Here is a 22,087-nt window from a genome sequence, read left to right as displayed (position 1 = left end):
TAAAAAATAATGTAATTTTTAAAAATGCTTAAACAGAAATAGATTCCAAAGTAACACCTATAATAAAGTCATAAAATATTGCTTACTTGCAGAGATAGTAGAAATTTATTGCGTCATTGAACATGCTCGAAGTCAGTTTAATCGTTTTGATTATTTATTGCAAAAAGTAAAGTTTTTCTGAGTAGAATTCGAGATTCTTCTTGTGACATACTCCCACCTCAAACCGATCACAATACAAAATGTAGGGCTGTCACAGGCTTGAAAAGTCGCAGGGTTGACTCCTGTCGAATCTGGACATGTCCTGAATTGTGAGTCCATCCCCATTTTCGTCCTGGCTGTCTGGGAAATGGCATTTGAGCACGCCCGCACAATTCAATTAATGGGCATTCAAATGATATAAACCTGCTGAGGCATTTTTAGTGCAGCCGGCCAGTCGTGTGCTCCGTTTCATTAGCAGCCGCCCCGAGTGGATTGAGGTAATGCCAGGGGATGCATGAAAACTAGGCAGGAGCTAGTGCAGAGCACCAAACATCCCTTTCCCCTCCCCTCACAAGACCCATGACAACTACAGCACGTGTCGCATGGCCAAAGGAAAACAACAGGTGCGAGGAGAAAAACACAACAACATCCATAGTAACAGAAACCAGTGCACTGAAGAAAACTAGACACGCTATGTCAGTCACTCGCTTATGACACCCATATCTCAATGGAAATGTCGCCCCTCGAATCAATATTATATTGTAAGAAATGCAAAGCTAGTTCTTTCTTCTTTTCTTACTATTATTATAAAAGTGTATTAATATTTACAAAAACGTCTTCCCGCAGTGTAAAACTCACCACCCCTGGGGCAACATTGAACGAGTTGCCAATGGCAACCGAAAAGAATAACAAATAGTTAGGCTTCGGAAAAAGTGAAAGAGTTTCGGTGAAAACTGAAAGTTAACAGAACGCGTTGAAGGCTGAAAACCCAATTTAAGATGACCCAGCGCACAAAATTTATAATAAATACTTCCGGTGAGCAATGGAGTGTTTAAACCACTTCGACTGGCATAGAATATATTTCTTTACTATCGCATTTCCTCAGTCGAATACTTTTCCGCCCGTTTACCGGGCTCGGAACTGGATGAGCAGACGGCCATGATTCTGGAGTTTCTGGAACAGGAGGAGCTGACGGTTATCTCGGCGGTGCACAGCAGATCCGATGGCAGAATACGATTCCACCATCGCATTCCCAATGAGGAACTCTGCCTGCTCTTCTACAAGGTGCCGCAGGTGGGGCATCATCACAAGGAGGGTGGCAGTGAGCCCCTGCTGGGCATTTTAACACTAGAAGGGGGCATGGTCAAGTCCATTTACAATTCCGTTTCTCGGGTATTCTCGCCCTCCGCCAACTCAGCCCGGGTAAGTCTAGAGTCTGGATGCAATGATGATGTGTGTGCGCCAGTGTTTTATAGTGCAGTCTGGTGTAATATTCTACCTGGCTAATTCCCTCACTCGGCTTAACTTGGCCTGCTCTCCATTTCGCTCTCTACAATCTTAATCGCATTTGGGCATAATTCAATTCAGTATGCAATTTCATTTTGTCAATTATACTTTGCCCTGGCCTCCCATCCAATTTCTTTTTTCCAATAGCTTTACGTTCATCGTGACCTCTGCCTTACACTCTAATATTTAAATATTTCTGCAGCGCAGCGAATATGGACCAGAGTTGAGCGGCATTCTGGAGAACTTGCACCAGAATTTGGGATCCAGCTTGGGATTACCACAGAGCGGTAGGTTTCTTAAAGCAAGCTTACCTAATATTTAAGTGAACAAATTAGGAGAAGATATCCTTAAAATGATTTTTTTTCTCATTTCCCCAGGCATTACGAGTCTGCGAGACGAGATCAAATATTGGCAGCAGAAACTTGGCCAAAAGTCGAGTTCTCGATTGGACCGCGAGGCTGCGCAAGTGTTCATTGGTGTTTTGGAAAATATGGAAAAACAAATCAGGTAATGATGAATATAAAGTCACACTCAAATGTGTTCAAGAGTTCCATTGCAGTACCATTGACGGGGCCAATCCGAGTGGCACTATTGAGGAGTTCCTCGACCATGCCCACACCAATCTGGACGAATTGTGGCGACTTCCTTACAACTATCCCCAGCAGCGGATGACGGACCTCTTGGACATCATTGGCAAGCGACTATTGGAGGTCTGCCTAACACAATTGCTGGCCGAAGACGTCTGGAGCCTGAATTCCAGTCATGTTAACAATCTTATGAGTCAGAGCATCGACACTGTGGACGCGTGGATACAGCTCTGCGACTCCCTCACCCGCCTATTTTGGCCAAACTACGTAAAGCACCCGTGGCTTGGAGATTCGCATGTGCCCAAGCGAGGACAGCAATTTAAAGAGCGGCTTAGTGAGATCCGGAGCATCAAACAGCTTTACAAACAGATTGCCACCTTGCTCGAAGATACCGAGCTGCAGGAAATGTTTCAGGAACAGGCTCCTTTCACGGGTAGGTTTTAATTAAACATTTCGATTGCGTATTAAAAACCTTTGTTTTTTAGAATTTAACATCTTTGACACATCCTCTTTGGGGCAGAATAAATGGCACAAAGCTCTGCAGCACTTTGAACAGGTTCTGCAGCCAATTGACGAGCGAATCGCCGCTGCCCTCAAGAGCCAGTTGCATAACCACCTGAGTAATCCACGGCAGGTGATCTTCATCTTCTCCAAATACGAAACTCTCATCCAGAGACCTGCTGTCCTGGAACTGTTAACCATCGAAAGGGAGCAGTTTTTGCAGTCGCTGCACATCCTTTTGCAGGATCTACGCAAGGCGATGGTGGATTCAAATATGGAACCCGATACTGGTCACCTGTCAGTGATATGTAACGAGTGCCGCTGGTTAAAGGTGGTTCAACATCAGATCCAGGAGATCGAGAAGGTTAGCCATTTGATAAGTGGACGGGAGGGTTTCGACAAGATCAACAAGGCAGTGCAGGAAATCAAGGAGGAAACCGAATCCCTGCTACGTACTAACTTCGAGATCTGGTCAGGACAGTGCTCCACTGCTGTCAAAAGCGGGGAGCTAAGGTGGGTCCCTCAATTATGTTAATCGTAAATGGTCCAGAAGCCAGAATTTATTTACCATCATTTTAGACTTCGTGACGATCAGGCCGTGGTGAAGTTTGAAAAAGAGGGTCGTCAACTGATGCGGGTAACCTTCAATCCAAAGCTGGTGACTTTCTGCCAGGATGTGCGCGAATTTGAGAATCTAGGCTACAATGTTCCCCTCGAACTGCGAGCAGCTGCCACTCATGCAGCCAAATATATGTGCTATGCTCGCCGATTGCAGCAGATCGCCACATTCCATAACACGATCGGCGATCGGATGATTCCCTGCCAACGGCCCATTATGTTGAAGAATGCTCTGGAGCTGCAGCGTTTGGTCCAAAGCGAAACGGTCGCCTGGCAGGACGAGTCCTCCGTTCAGCGATATGTGGATATTCTACAGGCAGCCGTTTCTAAACTATCCTCGGATAATACACTCCTCGTGGGATATCACGAGCAGGCCAAGAGATCGGTAGGTTCTTAATAATTTTTAATGTAGGAATCATCCTCTCTTACCACCGTTTTTTATAGGTTTTGAAACTTATGTCCACCGATCTGTTTACACAAAACCAAATTTGGAAGGACGAACTGCGTCATCTCCGTGAACTAGTGGCCACTTTGGAGCGTCAAGGATACACCCATTTGGATGCCTTCAAGCTGCACTGGGATCACCAGTTGTACAAAGTTTTGGAATACCAGTACATCTTGGGGTTGCTCGACATGAACAACAAGCTACCAGACATACATGTAAAGCTCGTCTTGCGACAGAGAGAACTAGTCTTCAGTCCACCGGAAGAGGAAATTCGGGAGTTATACTTTAGTCAGCTGAGGCGCTTCATAGAGAGACCTTGTAATTTCCACGGACTATCTGAACACAGCCAGGAGCTTTTCAAATCCATGGTCACAGTGAACCGCCACCACTTTGGACCACTTTATCAAAGGGCTACTGAATTGTTCGACAAGTTGGAGGACTTCAAGACCATTTGGTTGCCCTGGATTGCCTTGGGATGTGTGGATGTGGATCAGCTCTGTGGGATTCATTTAAACGAGGCCGAGGACTGGGATCGTAACTTCAGATCCTGCAAACATTTCAGTCAACAGTTGGCGAAGCTTCAACAGGCAGAGGAATCCATCGATTGCATAGTCATCAATGTCCTGCCTTTAAGATCGGATATAGAATATATTAGCAGACATTATTGGGAGTCTCTGTCGAATAGCCTGCGCACTGCTATTCTGACAGATGTGAGTTTGATCCAGGAATTCCTACAGAGTGCCCTGCAGTTCCTGCAAAATGTGCCCATGGATGAGGGTAGCATTAGTCAATCGGGAATGAAGTACGAGAAGATAATGAGTGAGTTGCCGCAGATCGAGAAAACTTTGGTGGCGGTGCGAGCAAAGGATTCCTGTCTGGCGGGCTGGTGCAAGGAAAGGGTCACAGCTCTGTCGGGAATCCTACTGCAATGGGAACAGTTGCAGCCTCTGCTCGAGAATCATGCAGTGATCCTCCAGCGACAAGTGGATATGATCAAAAACCAGGCCGAGACACAACTACAAAACCTCAAGAACGAGGCAGAGAAATTTCTACTAAGGTGGGAGTCCACAATATCCGAATTGGAGGCCAACGAGCACTCCACTCTGGACGTTTTCAAGGAGCGCAGACTTCATTGGCAACAATTGCAGGAGAAGAAGACTAAACTGTTGGAGGAGTGTTCCAAATTTAACATGGAATTTCCAGCAGAGATGCTTACCCCCTTCACAGAAATTGAAGAGCAAATGGAGCAGCAATCGAAACAGTGGCAGGTCTACGACAGTTTTCTTACTGAACTGCAGCCAATCCTTCAGGAGGAATGGGCAATCTACAGGCGACGTCCTTACGTGCTGAACGAATTTATTGGAAAATGGGAGGGATCGGTTCATGCCTCGATTGATTTGCCTTCGAAGAGAATCCGTCAGCAGGTGGAGCACCTTCAATCGGCCCTACCTATTTTGCAGCAACTGCAATCGGATTCCTTGAGTGAACGCCACTGGGCTAGGATATTTCAGCTCCTCAATCACAAGGAAAACAAACCACTACATTCCATACTCCTCCAGGATATCCTACAGGACTTTGATGTCCTGCAATCGGCTGCTCTAGAGATCAGTAGTATAGTACGACAGGCCTCGAGTGAACAGATTGTGAGACAGGCTTTGATTGAACTCGATCAGTGGTCTGTCACGGCCCAATTAAAATTGATCACTAGGACAGATGCCTCCGGTCAGAGTGTCTCTTTGATAAAGGACTACCAGGAGGTTCTCAACAAGATAGGGGACAACCAGTCCCTTTTGCAATCAGCCAAGAACTCAGCTGCCTTTGAGGGCTTCTCGGATCAGGCTGAACTCTGGGAGAGTCGCCTAAATACGCTGGATGCCCTGCTAAGTAGCTTAAATCATTCTCAGAGACGGTAAATCACGCCATGATCCTTAAATATATATTATAAATTTCTATGGTTTCTAGTTGGGTTTATTTGGAACCAGTCTTTGGATCTGGAACCCTGCAACATGAACAGGCACTATTTAAACGCATCGACAAGGACTTTCGTTTTGTTATGCGGGAAATCGAGATGGATCCGCGGGTCACTTCGCTGACGAAGATAAACAACATCACCACCATCGTCAATGCACTGGAGACCCAACTGGCCAGGTGCCAGCAGAACTTGATGAGCTATATAACGGTGAGTGGCTTACGCAATCCCACAAATAGCTCATCCATCATGATGCATAATCCTCTACGCAGGATAAACGCAACTCCTTTCCCCGGTTCTACTTTCTCGGCGATGATGATCTACTCGAGCTCCTCGGACAGGCCAGCAAGGATGCGGAGGTCATCCAGCGGCACATCCGTAAACTGTTCCCCGGTTGCCACAGTCTCAGCATCCGCCAGGTGGGCCCTAATCCAGCAACATCCTCCGATGTCAATCAGTACAGTATTACATCCGTGCACAGTGCTGAGGGCGATGAGCTCAAGCTAAGTCAGCCCGTCGAGATGAAGGGCGACATCGAGGTGAGTAGCTTGGCCAAAAGCGATAATAATTCAATACTTAAGTATATGTACTTAAATATATTATTTGCAGCGCTGGCTGAATCAACTGGTGACTGTGGTTCAGGATACTCTGAGAGATCAAATTTACGAGTGCTACACCGGCACCACCGGCGGAAGTGATAATCTCGACGAGAAAATCCTGAAAAAGTATGCCAGCCAGGTGTTGGCCACAGCCAGAGCCCTTCACTTCACCCGTCAGGCGGAGCAGGCCATTGGGGGCATGTCCTTGGGAAAACTAAAGCAGCAGTTAAAGGACGAAATCACCCACCTCGCTGCCCTGAAACACAAGTCCGAAAACGGAACGCTGATCAGCCTCAAACTAAGAGCCCTTCTTTTGGACTTGGTGCACTACTCCGGTGTGACGGAGCAGCTCCAGAAACACAATGTGGTGCACACCAGCGATTGGCATTGGCTGTGTCAACTCAGATATTACCTGGGAAAAAAGGGCGGCACATCGGGCGAAGTTAATGCCAATCGACAAGTTTGCGTCCGCATGGTTTATGCCGAATTTGAATACGCCTACGAGTTCCTGGGGCAGGCCAGTAAGCTCGTCCACACACGGCTCACCCACCGCTGCTATCTCATCCTCACGCAGGCGATGCACATGGGCCTGGGCGGTAATCCCTTTGGCCCGGCTGGCACCGGAAAGACGGAGTGCGTCAAGGCCCTCGGGGCCATGCTGGGCCGCTTGGTGTTGGTTTTCAATTGCGACGAGGTGAGTGGGGCTACACCAGAGATTTACGATTGTATCTTTTAGCTTTTTAATAATAATGGCACGCGGCTTGTGTTAAAGCTTGTCTTAAATTTAAAATATTGTTCGTTTTTCGTTTTGAACACTTACCAAAATGTGAGTTTTTTTTACCAAAAAAAAAAAACTTATACCCACGTTTTTGCCGAGTGCATGGTAATTCCCCTGCTATACATCATTATGCCATGGATTGTTTGCAGAATGTGGACACCGAGTCGATGAGCCTCATCCTCACCGGCCTGGCGCGCTGCGGGGCGTGGGGCTGCTTTGACGAGTTCAACCGGCTGCAGGAGGCCACTCTGTCGTCCATCTCCATGCTTATCCAGCCCATCCAGAGTGCCCTGAAGGAGCGGGCCAACAGCGTCCAGATTGGCGAGCGGCAGGTGAGCAGGATGAGTTATGGAAGGGTCGAAGTTGAAATTGGTGTGACAGGAATTATGGCTTGATTGGTTGGTTTGACTCTCTGTTGAGTGGGTAGTTTCATAGTTTCTAAGAAACTGATATTTAATTTATAAAATATAAGTAAAGTTTAGGCTTCTATCTGTTAAAAGTCGGTAATCATGTCATATTAACACGCGTAACCTCACCACATTTACCTACCAAATTATTCTCAGATACAACTGAACCAGCACTGTGGGATCTTCGTCACTCTTAATCCCGCCGGAGCGGAGTACGGTGGTCGCCAAAAGCTGCCCGGGAACATCCAGGCTCTTTTCCGACCCATTGTTATGCAGCAGCCGGAGCCAGGTGATATCGCCCGGGTTATGCTGTTCGTCGAGGGCTTTACCGAGGCCTCCGCCATCGCATCCCGCATTGTGGAGTTGTTTGAACTGAGCGGCAAGATGCTGTCTGCCCAGCGGCATTACGACTGGGGACTGCGGGAGCTGAAGACGGTGCTCATGGTGTGCGGAGAAGGTTTGAGGGATCAATTAACCAGCGAGGATAGCAACCAGTCCAGCGCTAACTTGGAGATGTCGGTGGTGGTACGTTGTCTGCGTTCATCCACCATGTCCAAGCTAGCCCCCCACGATGTCACTAGATTTGAGATGCTGCTCCGGAATGTTTTCCCGGAGATTGGCAGCTCGCCGGCGCCAGAAACTCAGCTCCATCAATCTCTATCCGCTGCCTTTGCGCAATTGGGGCTCTGTCGAAGCGAAAGGCAAATTGAAAAAGCCTTGCAACTGCACGAGCAGCTGCAAAAACGGATGGGAGTGGTGTTGGTGGGACCGCCAGGATGTGGCAAGTCCACCATCATATCCCTCCTTAAACAGGCTCTGTGTGGAAACCAGCTTAAAGTGCACACCATCAGTCCAAAGTCAATGAGTCGGATTCAATTGCTGGGACGTCTGGATGCCGATACTCGTCAGTGGCAGGACGGAGTACTGACCCACACAGCGGTGGCGGTCAATCAAGAGCCATCTCAAGTCCACTCATGGATCGTTTGCGACGGCAGCATCGATCCCGAATGGATAGAGGCACTGAACTCGGTGTTGGACGATAACAAGTAAGTGCATTTAATCTCCACACATTCACACAATTGTTTGAGGGAAAATATAAAACATTCTAGGCATACGCATAATTTAGACCTCAAATATAACCTATATCCATAGAGTCCCTTTTTAAACAACTGAATTTCATTTTCAGCAATCATTTGCTTTTTATATTTTGCTCTTTTCTGCGCATAAATTCGTAATAATTATTTTGCGGCTGGCCATAGTATATCATTATATCATATAGGTATACAGTTATCGTTAATTCGTATTGTAGATCGTATCATCCTAAACTTGCAAGTATCTGTCTCCTATCACTTAGCTAAACAATATACGTATAGATCTAAAAAACAGAGAAATGCTTGAAACGATGACGACATAAAAAGTTATGACGGGGAAGCCCTTAAGCACTTAAGAAACGTAATGCGGATTGCGTAACGCAACATAATACGTATCGGCATTTTTAAAATGGCGTCTACTTAACATACTTTAAAATAAACATGGGTGTGTGTTCAGTGCGAGTGTGTGCGTATGAGGTTTTGGCACACATCCCTTGGAGTTGTGACAAAATAGGAATAAGAGTTGTTGTAGACAAACCAATAATCTACCAACCTAAAATGAATGAGGAATTACAGGAAAATTTTAAGTTTTGGCACCTGCTCTAAAGCTCTAAGTGCATTTTATCACAATGTGTTTTTATTCCAAAGATAAAAAATAAATTATTTTTGACGACAATGTAAATAGGATTTAAAATGGCAATTTGCATATAATTCGAACAAAAAGTAGGGTAGATTTGCTGTGTCCTAGTGATAAAACTGAATTCTTTTGAGAAAAATATTTTTCTTTCTACACTAAAAAATAACCTAACAAGTTTCACTTTGGAAGTATGAATTTCTTGACAAAAACAAGAGAGGATGCTATAGTCGGGTTTCTCGACTATCAGATACCCGTTACTCAGCTAATGTGAATGCGATCGCGAAATATAATCATTATTCTGGGATATCGATAGATATTGGGGAATAAAACGAGAAACATTTTAAAATTATTTAAAAGTTTGGGCGTTACCGGTTTGGCGGCTTTAGGACGTTATAGTGGGCGTGGCAAAAAGTTTTTTTTGGCAAGTCGAGAGAAATTTACATTCTAACAGAATTATGGAAAAATATCCAAAAAAGTTAGCAAGAATTGCACGCTGAGTCTCAACCTTTAAGCTTTTATAGTTCCTGATATCTCGACGTTCATAATGAAAGACGGACATGGCCAAATAAACTCTGCAATTGATTCTGATCAAGAACATATATACTTTGTGTGGTCGAAAACGCTTGTTGCATACTTTTCAACAAATCTAGTATACCCTTTTCTCTACGAGTAACGGGTATAATGAGAATAGTTTCTATTGCATTTTCAGCACCACATATCTCTTTGCTTGAATGCTTTTTAGATTCGTAATTACAAATACCATTTTGTACTCGAGCAATTATGGCAACGTAATACATTTAGGCAAATGAAATTGTAAATCACATAGCTAATTCGATCACAACTCCAGGTGTGTGTGCCTTCAAACTTTCGGATGCGTTTAGCTGGCTAGAGGGTTGAGCTTAAAACTACAGGCGAGAATCGCTCACTGCGGAGCATGTTGCAGTTGCTGTGGCGGCGCAGGTTGCTGTTGTTGCTGGTGAGTTGTAGGTGGCGGGGGCGGCAGGGGCGGCAAGGTCAGCGAGGGGGGCGGCGGCGGAGGCGGCAGTGAGCGCATGTGTTGCATGTGCGCCTGTGGGGCCATATGCTGGAACATGTTGCAGTGCTGTTGCTGCTGCAGATGATGTTGCTGCTGCTGCTGCTGTTGCTGCTGCTGGTGCTGATGGGCGCTGAAAAGATGCTGCTGCTGCGGCGGTGGCTGGGCGGGATTTACATCGGGACCTGTCTGGAGAACTATCTCCGGTTCGAGACTAATGACCATTTCTGAATCATCCTGTTGCTGCTGCTGTTGGGGATTCCTCAGCGAGGCCAGTGCCGCCGCCTGAGCGGCAGCCATCGCCGAGGCGGAGATATCCTGTCCATACTCTTGCTTGATGCCATTCGGTGGACCTGCATACAGAGTAGCACTGAGGTTCTGATGCAGGATGGGATGACAAAGCTGCGGCATCAGCGTCACTCCAGCGATAGGTAAAGCGGGGTGGCCAAAGCTGCGTGGCGGGTAGAGTTGCTGCAACTTATTCAGCTGCTGCAGGTGTGAGGCGTGGGCGGGGGGCGTGGCCAGTTGAGTGAGTTGGCTAGACATCATTCGGTTTCGCTGATGCGCGAGCTGGTGACTCAATTGCTGCTCTTGCAGATGCGTGGGCGGAGGCTGCTGATGCTGCTGCTGTTGCTGTGGCACCTGCTGATGTTGCTGCAACTGTTGCTGCTGCTGTTGCTGCAGCTGTGGCGTGGGTTGCTGCTGGCCTGGGGGCGGCACTGGTGACACACCCACTTCGGGCTTAACCACAGGCACTGGCGGTATCATGGCTGCGAATTCCGGCGGCAGCTGCGTCGGATCCGTGACAAGCAAGCCCTTCTTTCGATCTTTTCGGATCTTATCCCTTAGCTTTTCCAGCTGCCTGAAGGCCTCGTTGGCCCTACGAGCCTTCTTCCTATCCCTGTCACGTTCCTGCTCCAGCCTTCTGTACTCCGGATTCATTCGCTTGATTCGTTTCCTTTCTCGATCCCGCTCCCTTTGGATAATTTTCAGTCGCAGCTCCTCATCGGGGGTCAACTGTAGGCGTATATAGAAACAGAATGGGGGAAAACTTATTAAAGCACAGTGTTTTAGGCCACAGAAACTGTGGGAGTTTGTCTGGTTGGAAGGTTCAAGAAGTGTCAACGGTCCTGGGATCTTCTAAGCCCCTACCCCCTAATCACTCAAGCCATGTGAGTGTGTGTGTGTGTCGTGTGATTCGAGTGTTCGAGTGTGGGATTATGTTTACAGATAAAATAGAATATTGGAAAAATGCTACGTTAGCACGTCGTGCCTTCTTGCGGAATCGATCGCGCTCGCGTTCCATTCGCCGGTACTCGGGATTGAGACGCTTAATCCGCTTCCTCTCGCGATCCCGCTCCCGCATGATGAACTTGTGGCGGGCCTCCTCCTCGGGGGTCATCAGCTGAAATTACAGAGAGAGTGGTTGGTTGGCAAACGGCAGTCAGCAGAAGGGGTCGTGTCTCGATCTGAGTCTGAATCTCGGGCAGTGTTCTTGTGTGGCTAAGCGTGGTCTTATGCGGTAGTTTGATCTCCTCTCATTTTGTCTTGAAACCAGGGCATTCCACAGGAAAATAACTTCTTGAATTAAAATTGTCTCGCAGGCTACTAACTTTACCATCGGGCTGGAGGATTCAGTTCGGGAGCAATGTCAACTTTATTTTCGAAACAGATGATGTGAGGCATGCGTCACCAGCAACGATTTCCAGAATGGGTATTGTCAATATGAGGTGGGTTTTGATTTTTAACCTACGAAGAACTGTTTGTAATTTCTTTGCCGATTTATGATAGTTACGACTACTACCCGGCTGATGGGATTCTTAAACATGAGCTGTCAAAAGAACCCCATGGTGACCTATTGCAAAGTTATGTGGACGGCAACTTCCAATATGCTGTGAGCTGGATCGAAAGCCAACTTTTATTAACGTGAGTTACTCAATTTATATTAAAAATTCTGGAGTTACAAATTAGCATTTTCGGCAGTCATCTACCTGGTATAAGTCGGGCCCACCTTTTGCGCTCCTTGCTACTACAACTTCATGGTTCTCAATCTCTAGAGGAATATGGAGCAGCCACTCTTCGAGCTCTTTTCGGTTACATCCCCAACGATCGACAGCGGGAGTTTGCCCAACTGGTTCTAAAACACGCGAATCTTTACGTTGCCAATCCTAACTACGCCGAATTGACTCACTATGAAAGCAGCAGAAATTCGCTAGAGCAATATCCGGTGGATGCAATAGAGACACCAGAAAAGGGGTCCCAGTTAATAATAACATCGTACATGAAATCCTATTTGGACATTCTAGAAACCCTGTTGAAAACTCAGGGCACTCGTTTAGCGCCCTTTATGCTCATTGGCCCAAGTGGTTCCGGCAAAACGCTGCTCCTTCAAAGAGCCGTGCTGGAGAACTCCGGCTATCAGTTGGCCACCATCAATTGCTCTACTCAACTGACTTCTAGGTATATTTTGCACACATTAAAGACGCACTGCGTCACAGTGAGTGGAATCAAGGGAAGAGAGTACCGACCAAGGCAAGCGAGGCTAGTGCTGTTTATGAAGAACTTGGACCTCTGCCAGCAGGATTCTTGGGGAGCTTGCGAAGTTGTGGAACTGCTACTCCAACTAGCTCAACGGGGAGGCTTTTACGCCGAAAATCTTGAATGGATTGGTGTAAGCGGTCTGCAAATATGCGCCTCTGTTGGCGGAAACGCCGGCAAAATCGCACCGCGCTACTTTGCCATCAATCAGTTTGTGCGAGTTTCCCGACCCACCAGCCAGGACATGCTAGAAATCGTCCAGCGGCGATTGGAACCTCTTTTGGAAGAGCACTTCAGGGGATCGGAAAATCGAGGAAGGTCCGGGGTCAATTTGCAGCACGTCAGCGAGAGTCTAATGGACTGCTTTGAGAAGGTTTGCACCCCCACATCCTATCCATTTGGGAATTCATCATCGCAGGACCTGCTAATTGACTTTACCCTCTTTTAGCTGCAAGCGACGTTCACCAACGTGGGGGGCAGACAGGCACACTACCAGTTCAGCCCCAAATGCATCATGAAGCTGCTGGATGCCCTTGTCTTTTATCCTGCCAGTGATTTCAATGAGGTAAGTTTTGAAGTGAGAAAAACAGAAAGACTAATTCATTTAAATAAAATATTTTGTACGCTCCTAGAAGTTGGTTAAGCCTTTTAAATTTGAAATCTTACAACTTGTATCTATCAATCTTAAACCAGAACTTTTATAGTCCGAGCATTTCTTAAGATAAAACATTTTTCTCAGTTTAAGGCTAATCAGATTGAAAACTTCTGTTCGCTTTCAGGCTCTGTACTGCGAGCTATTAGGCATGTTTCGCGACAGATTGATTAGCGAAGAGCATGTCCAGCAATTCGAGGGCATACTTAAGCAAACGATGCGCAAATACTACGGCAAGGATGTAAGTCACAGTAGGATTTGCCAAATGAAAATCAAGCTAATGTACTGAATTCTTTCAGAAGGTATTTTTCGTACCTAAATCTCCAAAGTCACGGGGTCATCTACACTGTCTAACCCATGACGAATGGATGGAAGAGGTTCAACGGCAGGTTACTATTTGCAGTAAGTACTAATTCTTTTATATCCTCGCTGGAGTCAAGATATTATTAGCCTAAGTTCTGCTCACGCATCAGTTGAAGTTGCCTGCTCGTAATTCCACAGTTTCAAGACAAGAGGAGGAGATGGGTGATAGTTTGGGGTAATCGGGGATAACTACACTGGGCCTGGGCGTCAGCTTGCGGAACCGATCCCGTTCTCGTTCCATCTGCCTGTACTCGGGATTCATGCGTTTGATCCGTTTCCGCTCGCGATCCCGCTCCCTCATGATGAACTTTTGCCGCGCCTCCTCCTCAGGGGTCATCCACTGAAAGTACACAGAATCATCGCAATTCGTCTGAGAATCAGTTCTATACAAAAAGTAATTTAGTAGCAATTCAACGTCAATTATGTCTAATAAGAGAGAGCTTAGCAATATAATATTTGTTCTGTTAAATATTAAAGCTTCTAACTAAAATTCGATTATAAATAGCAAAGCTACCAAAAATCATTGTTTTATAACTCCGTTAGATACCGAAAACTACAGCATCACGGCACCTATCACGGAGGAACTTTTAAGTCACGTAGCTCGAATAACACGGGTTCTATCACGAACCGATGCGCACATGCTCATTTTGGGGCAATCTGGAGGACGTCATCTGGGTGCCATATTTACAGCAGCCACTTTTCAGGAGGCCAAGGTGGTTACTCTGCAAGGAGGACCGTCCTACGATCTCGCCGACTTCTACAATGACCTTAAGGTGGCAATGCAGACGGCTGCCCTGGAGCAGCAAATGAGTTATCTGCTCATCGAGCACTGTTGGCTAAGTTATGTTCCGGATATATTGAAACCCATAGAGGCTCTGCTCGAAGGAAGTGAGATCCTAGAGCTTTTTGGCGATGATCTGGAGACGGTGGCGAGCACTCTAAAACAGGCGGCACAGCTCGAGGGATACCAGGAATCCATGGGGACATACTTCCTAAAGCGTAAGTACATTCTACATCAATTGAATTACCCAGTTCTAGATGTGATTCTCAATCTAATCCCTTTTAAGGTGCCCGTGAGTATCTCCACATCATTATAGTCTTGGATCCCAGTAGTGCCAAGGTGCAGGACTACTTCAACAATTATCCTGCTTTGCATCGTCAGATGGATTTGCTCTACATGAGAGGAGAATCCAGAGAAACTATTGCCATTCTGCCTAAGCAATATATTGAGTTGCTAAATGAGTCGATTGCTGGCGGAGGAAGTGGGCGTGGCAAGGTACCAACTTGCAGTCATTTTGCAGATATATCAGATGAACTGCCTTCGGAGGAAACATCGCAAAGATATTACCAACTTATCCGTACGTACTTCCACATGTACAACAATGCAGCCAATGAAATCGATCAGAGATTGGGCAAATTGCAAATGGGAGTTGATAAATTGGCCTCTGCCCACGCCTTGGTTGATACCCTAAAATCCAATGCAGCAGCTCAGGAACAGGCTTTGGGTGAAAAGCGACAACTAGCCAACGAAGCACTGGAGATGATTTCCTTCACGATGAGAAATGCCAATGAACAAAAGTCCAGCATGTTGGAACTCAAACAACAAACACAAAAGAGCAGCGAACAATTAAAGATTCGACAAAAGGAAATCCAACAGGAACTGGCAGAAGTAGAACCAATATTGGCAGAAGCCAGTAATGCAGTGGGTCAAATCAAATCGGAAGCCTTATCCGAAATCAGATCCCTGAGAGCTCCACCGGAAGCTGTGAGGGATATTTTGGAGGGCGTACTCCGACTAATGGGCATTCGAGATACTTCGTGGAACAGCATGAAGACTTTTCTCGCCAAGAGAGGTGTTAAGGAGGACATCCGATCTTTGGATCCAGCTCGGATTAGTCCCGAAAATTGTGAAGCTGTTGAAAGACTGCTCCTGGCCAAGGGCGATTCATACGAGGCCAAAAACGCCAAGCGCGCTTCTGCAGCAGCTGCTCCTCTGGCTGCTTGGGTGCAGGCTAGTGTTCGTTATTCCAGGGTGATCCAGAGCATCAAGCCTCTCGAAAGGGAACAGAATGAATTGCAGAAAAATCTCAATGCAGCTGAGGATGAAATGCAAGAGTTGGCCAGTGGACTGGATGATGTGGATAAGCGGGTCAAGCAGTTGTCGGCCAAATTGCAGACGTACACACAAGAAGCAGCCGTTCTGGAGCTGAAACTCCAAGAGGCAAGTGGAACCTTGCAGGCTGCAGAGCTGTTGGTGGAAAAACTTAGCGCAGAATACACCACCTGGAGCCATCAGTTGACGGAGCTCAAGAAGGCCCACAAAACACTGGACGCAAAGACTCTGTTAATAGCCATAGCTATCAATTACTGTGCGGGTTTGGGCCTGGAACAGAGATGGTAAGTTAACGGCGAGCTCCTATCTACATTTTAGATGTTATTATGTTCTCCTACTCACAGCTCCTCCCTCAAACGTCTGGCGGCAGATTTTCACTTGCCCTCCGACTTCGATCTCCGGGGATCACTGCTCACGGAGCAGCAACAGATTATTTGGGAGAGTCAGGGCTTGGCGCGGGATGCCCAAATTATTGAAAGCGCTGCCCTGCTCAGGGAAATGCTTTCTCTGCCCTATGGAGCCTGTCCAATTCCACTGCTTTTGGATCCCACACAAACAGCAGCCGCGTGGTTAATGGCACATCTCAAAGGAAGTGGAAGACCATGCGAGTTGACCACACACGGAAACGACAGGCTGCCCTATCAGCTAGAGCTAGCTGTTCGTTTTGGAAAGACTCTTTTGGTCACTGACTGCGAGCAACTACGTCCTCCTGTTTTGCAACTTCTGCAGGGTCATGTTTATGTGAGGTTCAATAAGCGGCAACTAGCCATAGGTTCAAAGTTAGTGGATCTTCACGAGAGTTTCCAGTTGGTTTTGATAAGCAAATCTCATCGTTTGGTTTTGCCAGAAGAACAAAGGAGCCAACTTAATGTTCTGAGATTTACTGTCACGGCGGCTGGTTTAGCCGATCAATTAATGTCCAAAGCCATTGTCTTAAAAAATGGGGAGTTGGAGCAACAGAGGATAGAGTTGCTACAAAAGGAAGGACATCTCCTGAAGCAGCGAATGGAAATGCAAGATAAACTACTGGAGCAACTATCAAAATCAGAGGGCGACATTCTCAAGAACGAACAACTTTTGGAAAGCTTAAACGAGATCAAACAAGGCAGTGCCCAAATAGATGAGGCCCTTAAGCAGAGTGTACAAATTAGGGATACCTTACTAGCTCAGTTTGGTTCCTTGAGAGAACTCAGTTCCAGGGCAGCAACATTTTATGCAGGCCTCATCCAGGGCTATGAATTATCCGCTCTGGTTTACATTGAACTATTTTTGGGAGCTCTTTCGAAAAGTCAGCGAGATGAGTCCAAGGTCTACGATTTTCTTGTACGAAGTGTTTATATGAATTTAGCTAGAGCTACTTCCAGAGATAGCCAGCTATCCTTATCCCTGTGGGTTTGCCATCAGGCATATCCCGATAGATTAAACCCCAAGGAGTGGGAGCTGTTTGTGAACAATTTCATGGGCAGCTCTGATGGCAGTATGCTGCTAAGTCAGCTGGGAAAACTGCCCGACTGCATGCCCAAGGAAGCGCAATTAAAGCTGGCTATGCTACTCCAATTGTTTCCAGATTTGCGAAGCAAACTCCAGTTGGAGAAGGACTATATCTGGCGCGGATTCATTGAGGCTCAAGCGGACGATGTGCTACGTAAGTTGTAGAAATAATTTAGTTAATTTCATCTTATTCAGATTTATTTTCGAACTTACAGCTGCGTTGGGATCCAGCTTCCAGCGTGTGCTTATTGCTCAGATTTTCCGGCCCGACTTGATGCTTCACCAACTGCGAAAAGTGAGCAGCGATCTGCTGGGAATTTCCCCAGATGCCTCCACCCAACCTTCTGTGGAGCAGTTGCTGCAGCAGAGCAGCTGTGATCGCCCGATTTTGATGGTTAGTCATGCGGAAAATGATCCAACAACTGAATTGAGAAAGTGGGCCAATCAAAAGTACAGAGAAATGGCGATTGGTAAGGGTGCTGAGAAAAGAGTTCTCTCCGAAATGCGACAGGCTGCCATAGATGGCCACTGGTTATGTGTTAAGAATGTCCATTTGGTGCCAGAATTTCTAACCCAAATGGAAAGGGAATTGAGTGAAATTCAGAAATCGAAAGACTTTCGATTGTGGCTGCTGTGCGAATCAACCGAGGGATTTTCCGAAGCTGCCATTTATAAATGCCTAAAAGTACGTTATGAGCAGCCTAAGGGACTAAAGCAGATTGTGATGCGTTTGCTCCAGAACTTCGCTGCTGAACAGGATCAAAAGCTTAAAAACCAGCCAAAGAGCCTCAAGATGAGACTGGTTTATTTTGTCCTAACAGCTGTGCTTCAACAAAGGCGACAGTTTATACCACAAGGTTGGTCAAAATACTATGAATTCGGTGAGGCAGATCTAACAGCGGCCCTGGGTATCCTAAAAATGATGGATCAGCAACTTAATTCAGGAAAATGCGATTGGTTGCTGCTGCAACGTCTCAGTGAAGCCCTCGCTTTCGGCGGCAGAGTAAATAATCAGAGGGATCTGGAGATACTCAGAAGCTATCTGAGCCAGTTTTGTTTAGCGGACGTCTTAAGCAGTCGTTGGTCACCTCTTGGATTATCCCTATCCATACCAACTAGCGGTCAACTGCAGGACTACTACGCTGCATTGGAGAAATTTCCTGAGGCAGATGAGCCCAGTATGTATGGTTTGGCCAATCAGGCACAACAGCAACGCGAAATTGAGCAAGCTAAAAGAGTGATAAAGGAACTCCGGGCATTGCATTACGGAAGAGGCTTGGCTAAAGATTCTGGAGGAGCAGGAGAGTCAAAGGGAAGCGATCAGCTCACTGGTCGTCAGAAGCTGGAACAGCAAATTAAGCCCCTACTGAATCTGTGGAGGAAGCTGGCGGCATCGTGTACCATAATCCAGACTTTGAAGGAGGCAAAAACTGATGTGGGTGAATCTCCCTGGGCACTTTTTGTGCTGGCTGAACTGAAACTAGGGGCGGATCTGTACGGCATAGTTCACCAGACTTTGTCGCAGATGCATGCCTGGCTTAAGGATTCGCAGGATGTGGATGGCAGCACTCTGAGAACTCTGGCAGAACAGCAGGTAAGAAACTGGGGTACAGTAACTTAACTTGCGAATGTATAATGAACTGAAATTCATAGATTCCTGCCAGTTGGCTTAAACTGTGGCCTGGACCTGGCAGCAACAGTGCCGTGGACTTTTTAAGAGCCCTTATCGTTAGAGCCCAGGCTGCCGAACTTCGATTCCGGGAGCAAATGCATCTGGATTTTGTCGAGGATATCAATTTCGTACAGGTGTTTAACTGTGAGAATCTGTTGGCCTGTTTAAAGCTGCTGCAGTCTCGAAAACTAGCAGTTTCCACCGAACGTCTGGAGTTGCAAACTTGCGGCTCCTCAAACTTGGAAAGTGATTCTTCGGACATAATACTCAAGCTGGCGCCTCTAAAGGTGAGTGAGAATTAGTATCTTTAATTCAGTAGTGCACTTACTCATGATTCAAGGGGTTATGTCTTAGTCGCTGAAGAATACATTTCGAAGCAGTAAGTGAAATTTTAACTAATCCCAGGATAATCAGCCAAGAGAACATTGACCAATTCCAATTAAATATGCCATACTTATGATATAGATGGCGCCTTGGTTAAGTTGGTGATAACCATTAAATATCCCTTGCAAAACATACATATTTAGCATTGAGAAGCGTTACAGTAAATACAATAAACATTGGGAAATAATATTGGGATACATTTTGCTAAGTTGCTATATCAGATACAATCGGCTGCACAAGTAGTTGTAGAAACAGTCACAATACTCTGTTACGGATTACCTGCATAGTAGATATCAATGCTAGCCCTGAATCAATTCCCCAATCCAAAATCCAAAAAATCCCAAAAGATACTTATTTATCTTTCGGGACGAAGACTGATGACATCTTCTCTCCCTCTTGCCCGATTGCTTCTTGTCTTTGTTCCTCACCTTCCCCATTTTGGCCATAAAATGTGTCTCCATCGCCGTCTCCATTCTGGCCGTTTCCATGGCTTCCGTGTCCGTAATCCTGCGCCTCCTGTGTTCCGGTGCGCCGTCGCCGTTCAATGCATCGAAATTAAGCTGGAAATGTGCACTGGATGCCCGTTCTTTTCAGTTTTCTCACGCCGCTTTTTTTGTTTTCATTTGATTGACATTCCGGTACAAGAGGGGGAATTAGAGATGGCACCTTGTGCGATGCCTATCGATAAGCAGGTCAGAGCACAAACTTACATTTTACTTGCCCTCTGGGTTTTTACATCTGCCTATTCGATTCCAATCGATAATTATCGCTGTTCAGTTGATGTGAGGTTTGGAAGCTGACTATGGCGGGTGCACTCGCTATGTCTTGATTGGTGTACTTGCTAGAAGTTACACTGTAAAAAAATATAACTATTTATTTGTATATAACTTTTAAGTCGTGGAGTGTCAACCTTGCAAATGATCTAACTACTCTTTAATTTTTTTTGTTGTTCTTAAAAATGGTTTAGGCAATGGTAATAATAACGGCACATACTTATTGTTTTGCAATCTGTTTATATTTAATATGTAATATAGTAATATGTAATAAAGTAACTAAACTTAGCTTCAATTGTACCACTTCTTTTCCATTGCAGATTGATGGCGCCCAGAGTGGAATGGAAAAATCGAACCCCTTCTACATCAAGTATAAAATAAAAGAGGATGCCAGTCTTGCGACTACTAGTTCCTCAAAATACGGCAAAAATTCGCTATATCCCATGCAAAATGCAGAATCGAAACCCAAACTGCCTTTATATTCACGGAGCAGTCGCGACAAACTGATTTGCCACCTAAATGTTGATATTGTGACCGGAACTGCGGAACAAATTCTCTTGGCCGGAACTGCGCTGATTGTCGAAGATTATTAAGCACCACTCAATATTATTTTATAGCAATATATACAAAATATATTGTAGAGAAGCGAAGAATTTAAGCACCTTCCCAAATATCAAATAAAACTAAACCAAACTCTTTTAACATTAGTTTCCTGCCCTTGACACGCTGCCATTTGGGTCCCAACTAATTCTTAGTAAATATTTAAACAACTAACAATTAGGCAGCCAAAGGCAAACATCAAAATGGGCCATTAAACATTTAAGGCGAGGACTCAGACTCCGAAGAGCTAATTGATTTCCATATGTTTCAGTGTCTGTGTTTATTCGGGGATGCCCCTAAAAATTAATTTGCCACCGCCGAAGGGATTTCATTGCGTCCTGTGTCCCTCATAATCTGCTCATATTAAACTAATTGCCGTAAATTTGAACAACAAACTGCCATAAATGTCGGGCATACTTTTAGTTGCCAAGACATCCCCGACATCCCCCGGGCCCAAAACCATTTTAGCGTCAAAAACTTGTCTTAACTTTAATTAAGTGGCATTATGTTCAATTAGGCAAAAGTTTCCAATATGCAAATTAACACAATTTGAGTGTAAAGTGCCTCCCCGTGCCGAGAAGGGGGCGTGGCAGCCGGCTTCTGTGGCATATAAATTGCCCTCCGCACAAATCAAAGTGCCTCGAATCGGTGGGCGTGGCAGTTTGTTAACACATTTTGCAAATTTAGCTATGCAGACTTCTCAGATTTTGTTGTACGCCTTTCCCAACTTGTTGTGCTGTCGGCTATTGAGAATAAATAATTTATTACGCTTCAAATGGCAATTTAGTTGGGCATTAAGGAATTAGGCAGCGCGATAAGGCTGAAAAGGGAAATGAGTAAGGATATAAAGTGAATGTGTATATCAAAAGATACATAAACTACGCTCCGAACTTCAAATCCAATTAGCTACAAGGAAGAACAGTTTAGAGACCTCCTTCTTATGCATTTCGGCTACATAAAGACCGATTTCCAAAATATTCGCAAGCCGAAACCACATTAATGAGGCCCTTAAACTATTTCACCCGCCGCAATTTTGGATTACCAACTTAACCAAATAGTTCATCGCATTTAATGTTAAAAGCTTGTGGTTTTGGTTGATTCCAATTCGCATTGAATAATCCCCACAAAGTTGCAGCTTAATTATGTGCCCCGCCCCAAAATCCCCCAAAACTTGCATTGCCGATTAAATTTCGAATGTCCAATTTGCAGTTGATGGGCAGGCGAATCCGTACTTTACACTCAAATGCACAAATTGATATCCTCCTTTGGCTGCTTCAGTGTTTAGTGTTTGACAAATGTCGGGGCCAAGCGGCCACATCCTTGTAATCCTTGCCAGCCTACAAGCAACGGC

At 45.7% G+C, this 22,087-nt stretch overlaps 2 protein-coding genes across 5 annotated transcripts; one reads left to right on the top strand and one right to left on the bottom strand.

The window, feature by feature from the left end:
• Positions 1-893: 893 nt before the first annotated feature.
• LOC6732637 (cytoplasmic dynein 2 heavy chain 1) lies at positions 894-20,840 on the top strand. Its single transcript, XM_016178158.3, has 25 exons — positions 894-1,014; positions 1,085-1,401; positions 1,688-1,772; positions 1,863-1,992; positions 2,045-2,505; positions 2,558-3,086; positions 3,153-3,576; positions 3,636-5,545; positions 5,599-5,815; positions 5,878-6,144; positions 6,215-6,898; positions 7,132-7,314; positions 7,546-8,435; positions 11,755-11,880; positions 11,942-12,076; positions 12,134-13,061; positions 13,137-13,253; positions 13,468-13,581; positions 13,640-13,742; positions 14,247-14,702; positions 14,771-16,100; positions 16,161-17,461; positions 17,523-18,901; positions 18,961-19,266; positions 20,457-20,840. Exons 1-25 carry the CDS (start codon positions 978-980, stop codon positions 20,727-20,729), a joined length of 12,702 nt encoding a protein of 4,233 aa, XP_016025343.1. The 5' UTR covers positions 894-977; the 3' UTR covers positions 20,730-20,840.
• On the bottom strand, positions 8,567-20,067 carry LOC6732638 (putative mediator of RNA polymerase II transcription subunit 12). Of its 4 annotated transcripts, none has more exons than XM_016180314.3 (4): positions 19,792-20,065; positions 13,897-14,043; positions 11,409-11,555; positions 8,567-11,167 (listed from the first exon to the last, which is right to left on the bottom strand). In XM_016180314.3, exons 1-4 carry the CDS (start codon positions 19,849-19,851, stop codon positions 10,040-10,042), a joined length of 1,482 nt encoding a protein of 493 aa, XP_016025347.1. In that variant the 5' UTR covers positions 19,852-20,065; the 3' UTR covers positions 8,567-10,039. The 4 variants fall into 4 exon arrangements, with proteins under 4 accessions (XP_016025347.1, XP_016025345.1, XP_016025348.1 ...); XM_016180312.3 differs by having other exon boundaries at positions 11,424-11,555; positions 19,792-20,064; XM_016180315.3 differs by lacking the exon at positions 11,409-11,555.
• Positions 20,841-22,087: the final 1,247 nt, after the last annotated feature.

This window comes from Drosophila simulans, chromosome 2L, assembly GCF_016746395.2.
Source record: "Drosophila simulans strain w501 chromosome 2L, Prin_Dsim_3.1, whole genome shotgun sequence".
Classification (NCBI taxonomy): Eukaryota; Metazoa; Arthropoda; class Insecta; order Diptera; family Drosophilidae; genus Drosophila; species Drosophila simulans.
This window is presented reverse-complemented; position numbering and strand designations above follow the sequence as displayed.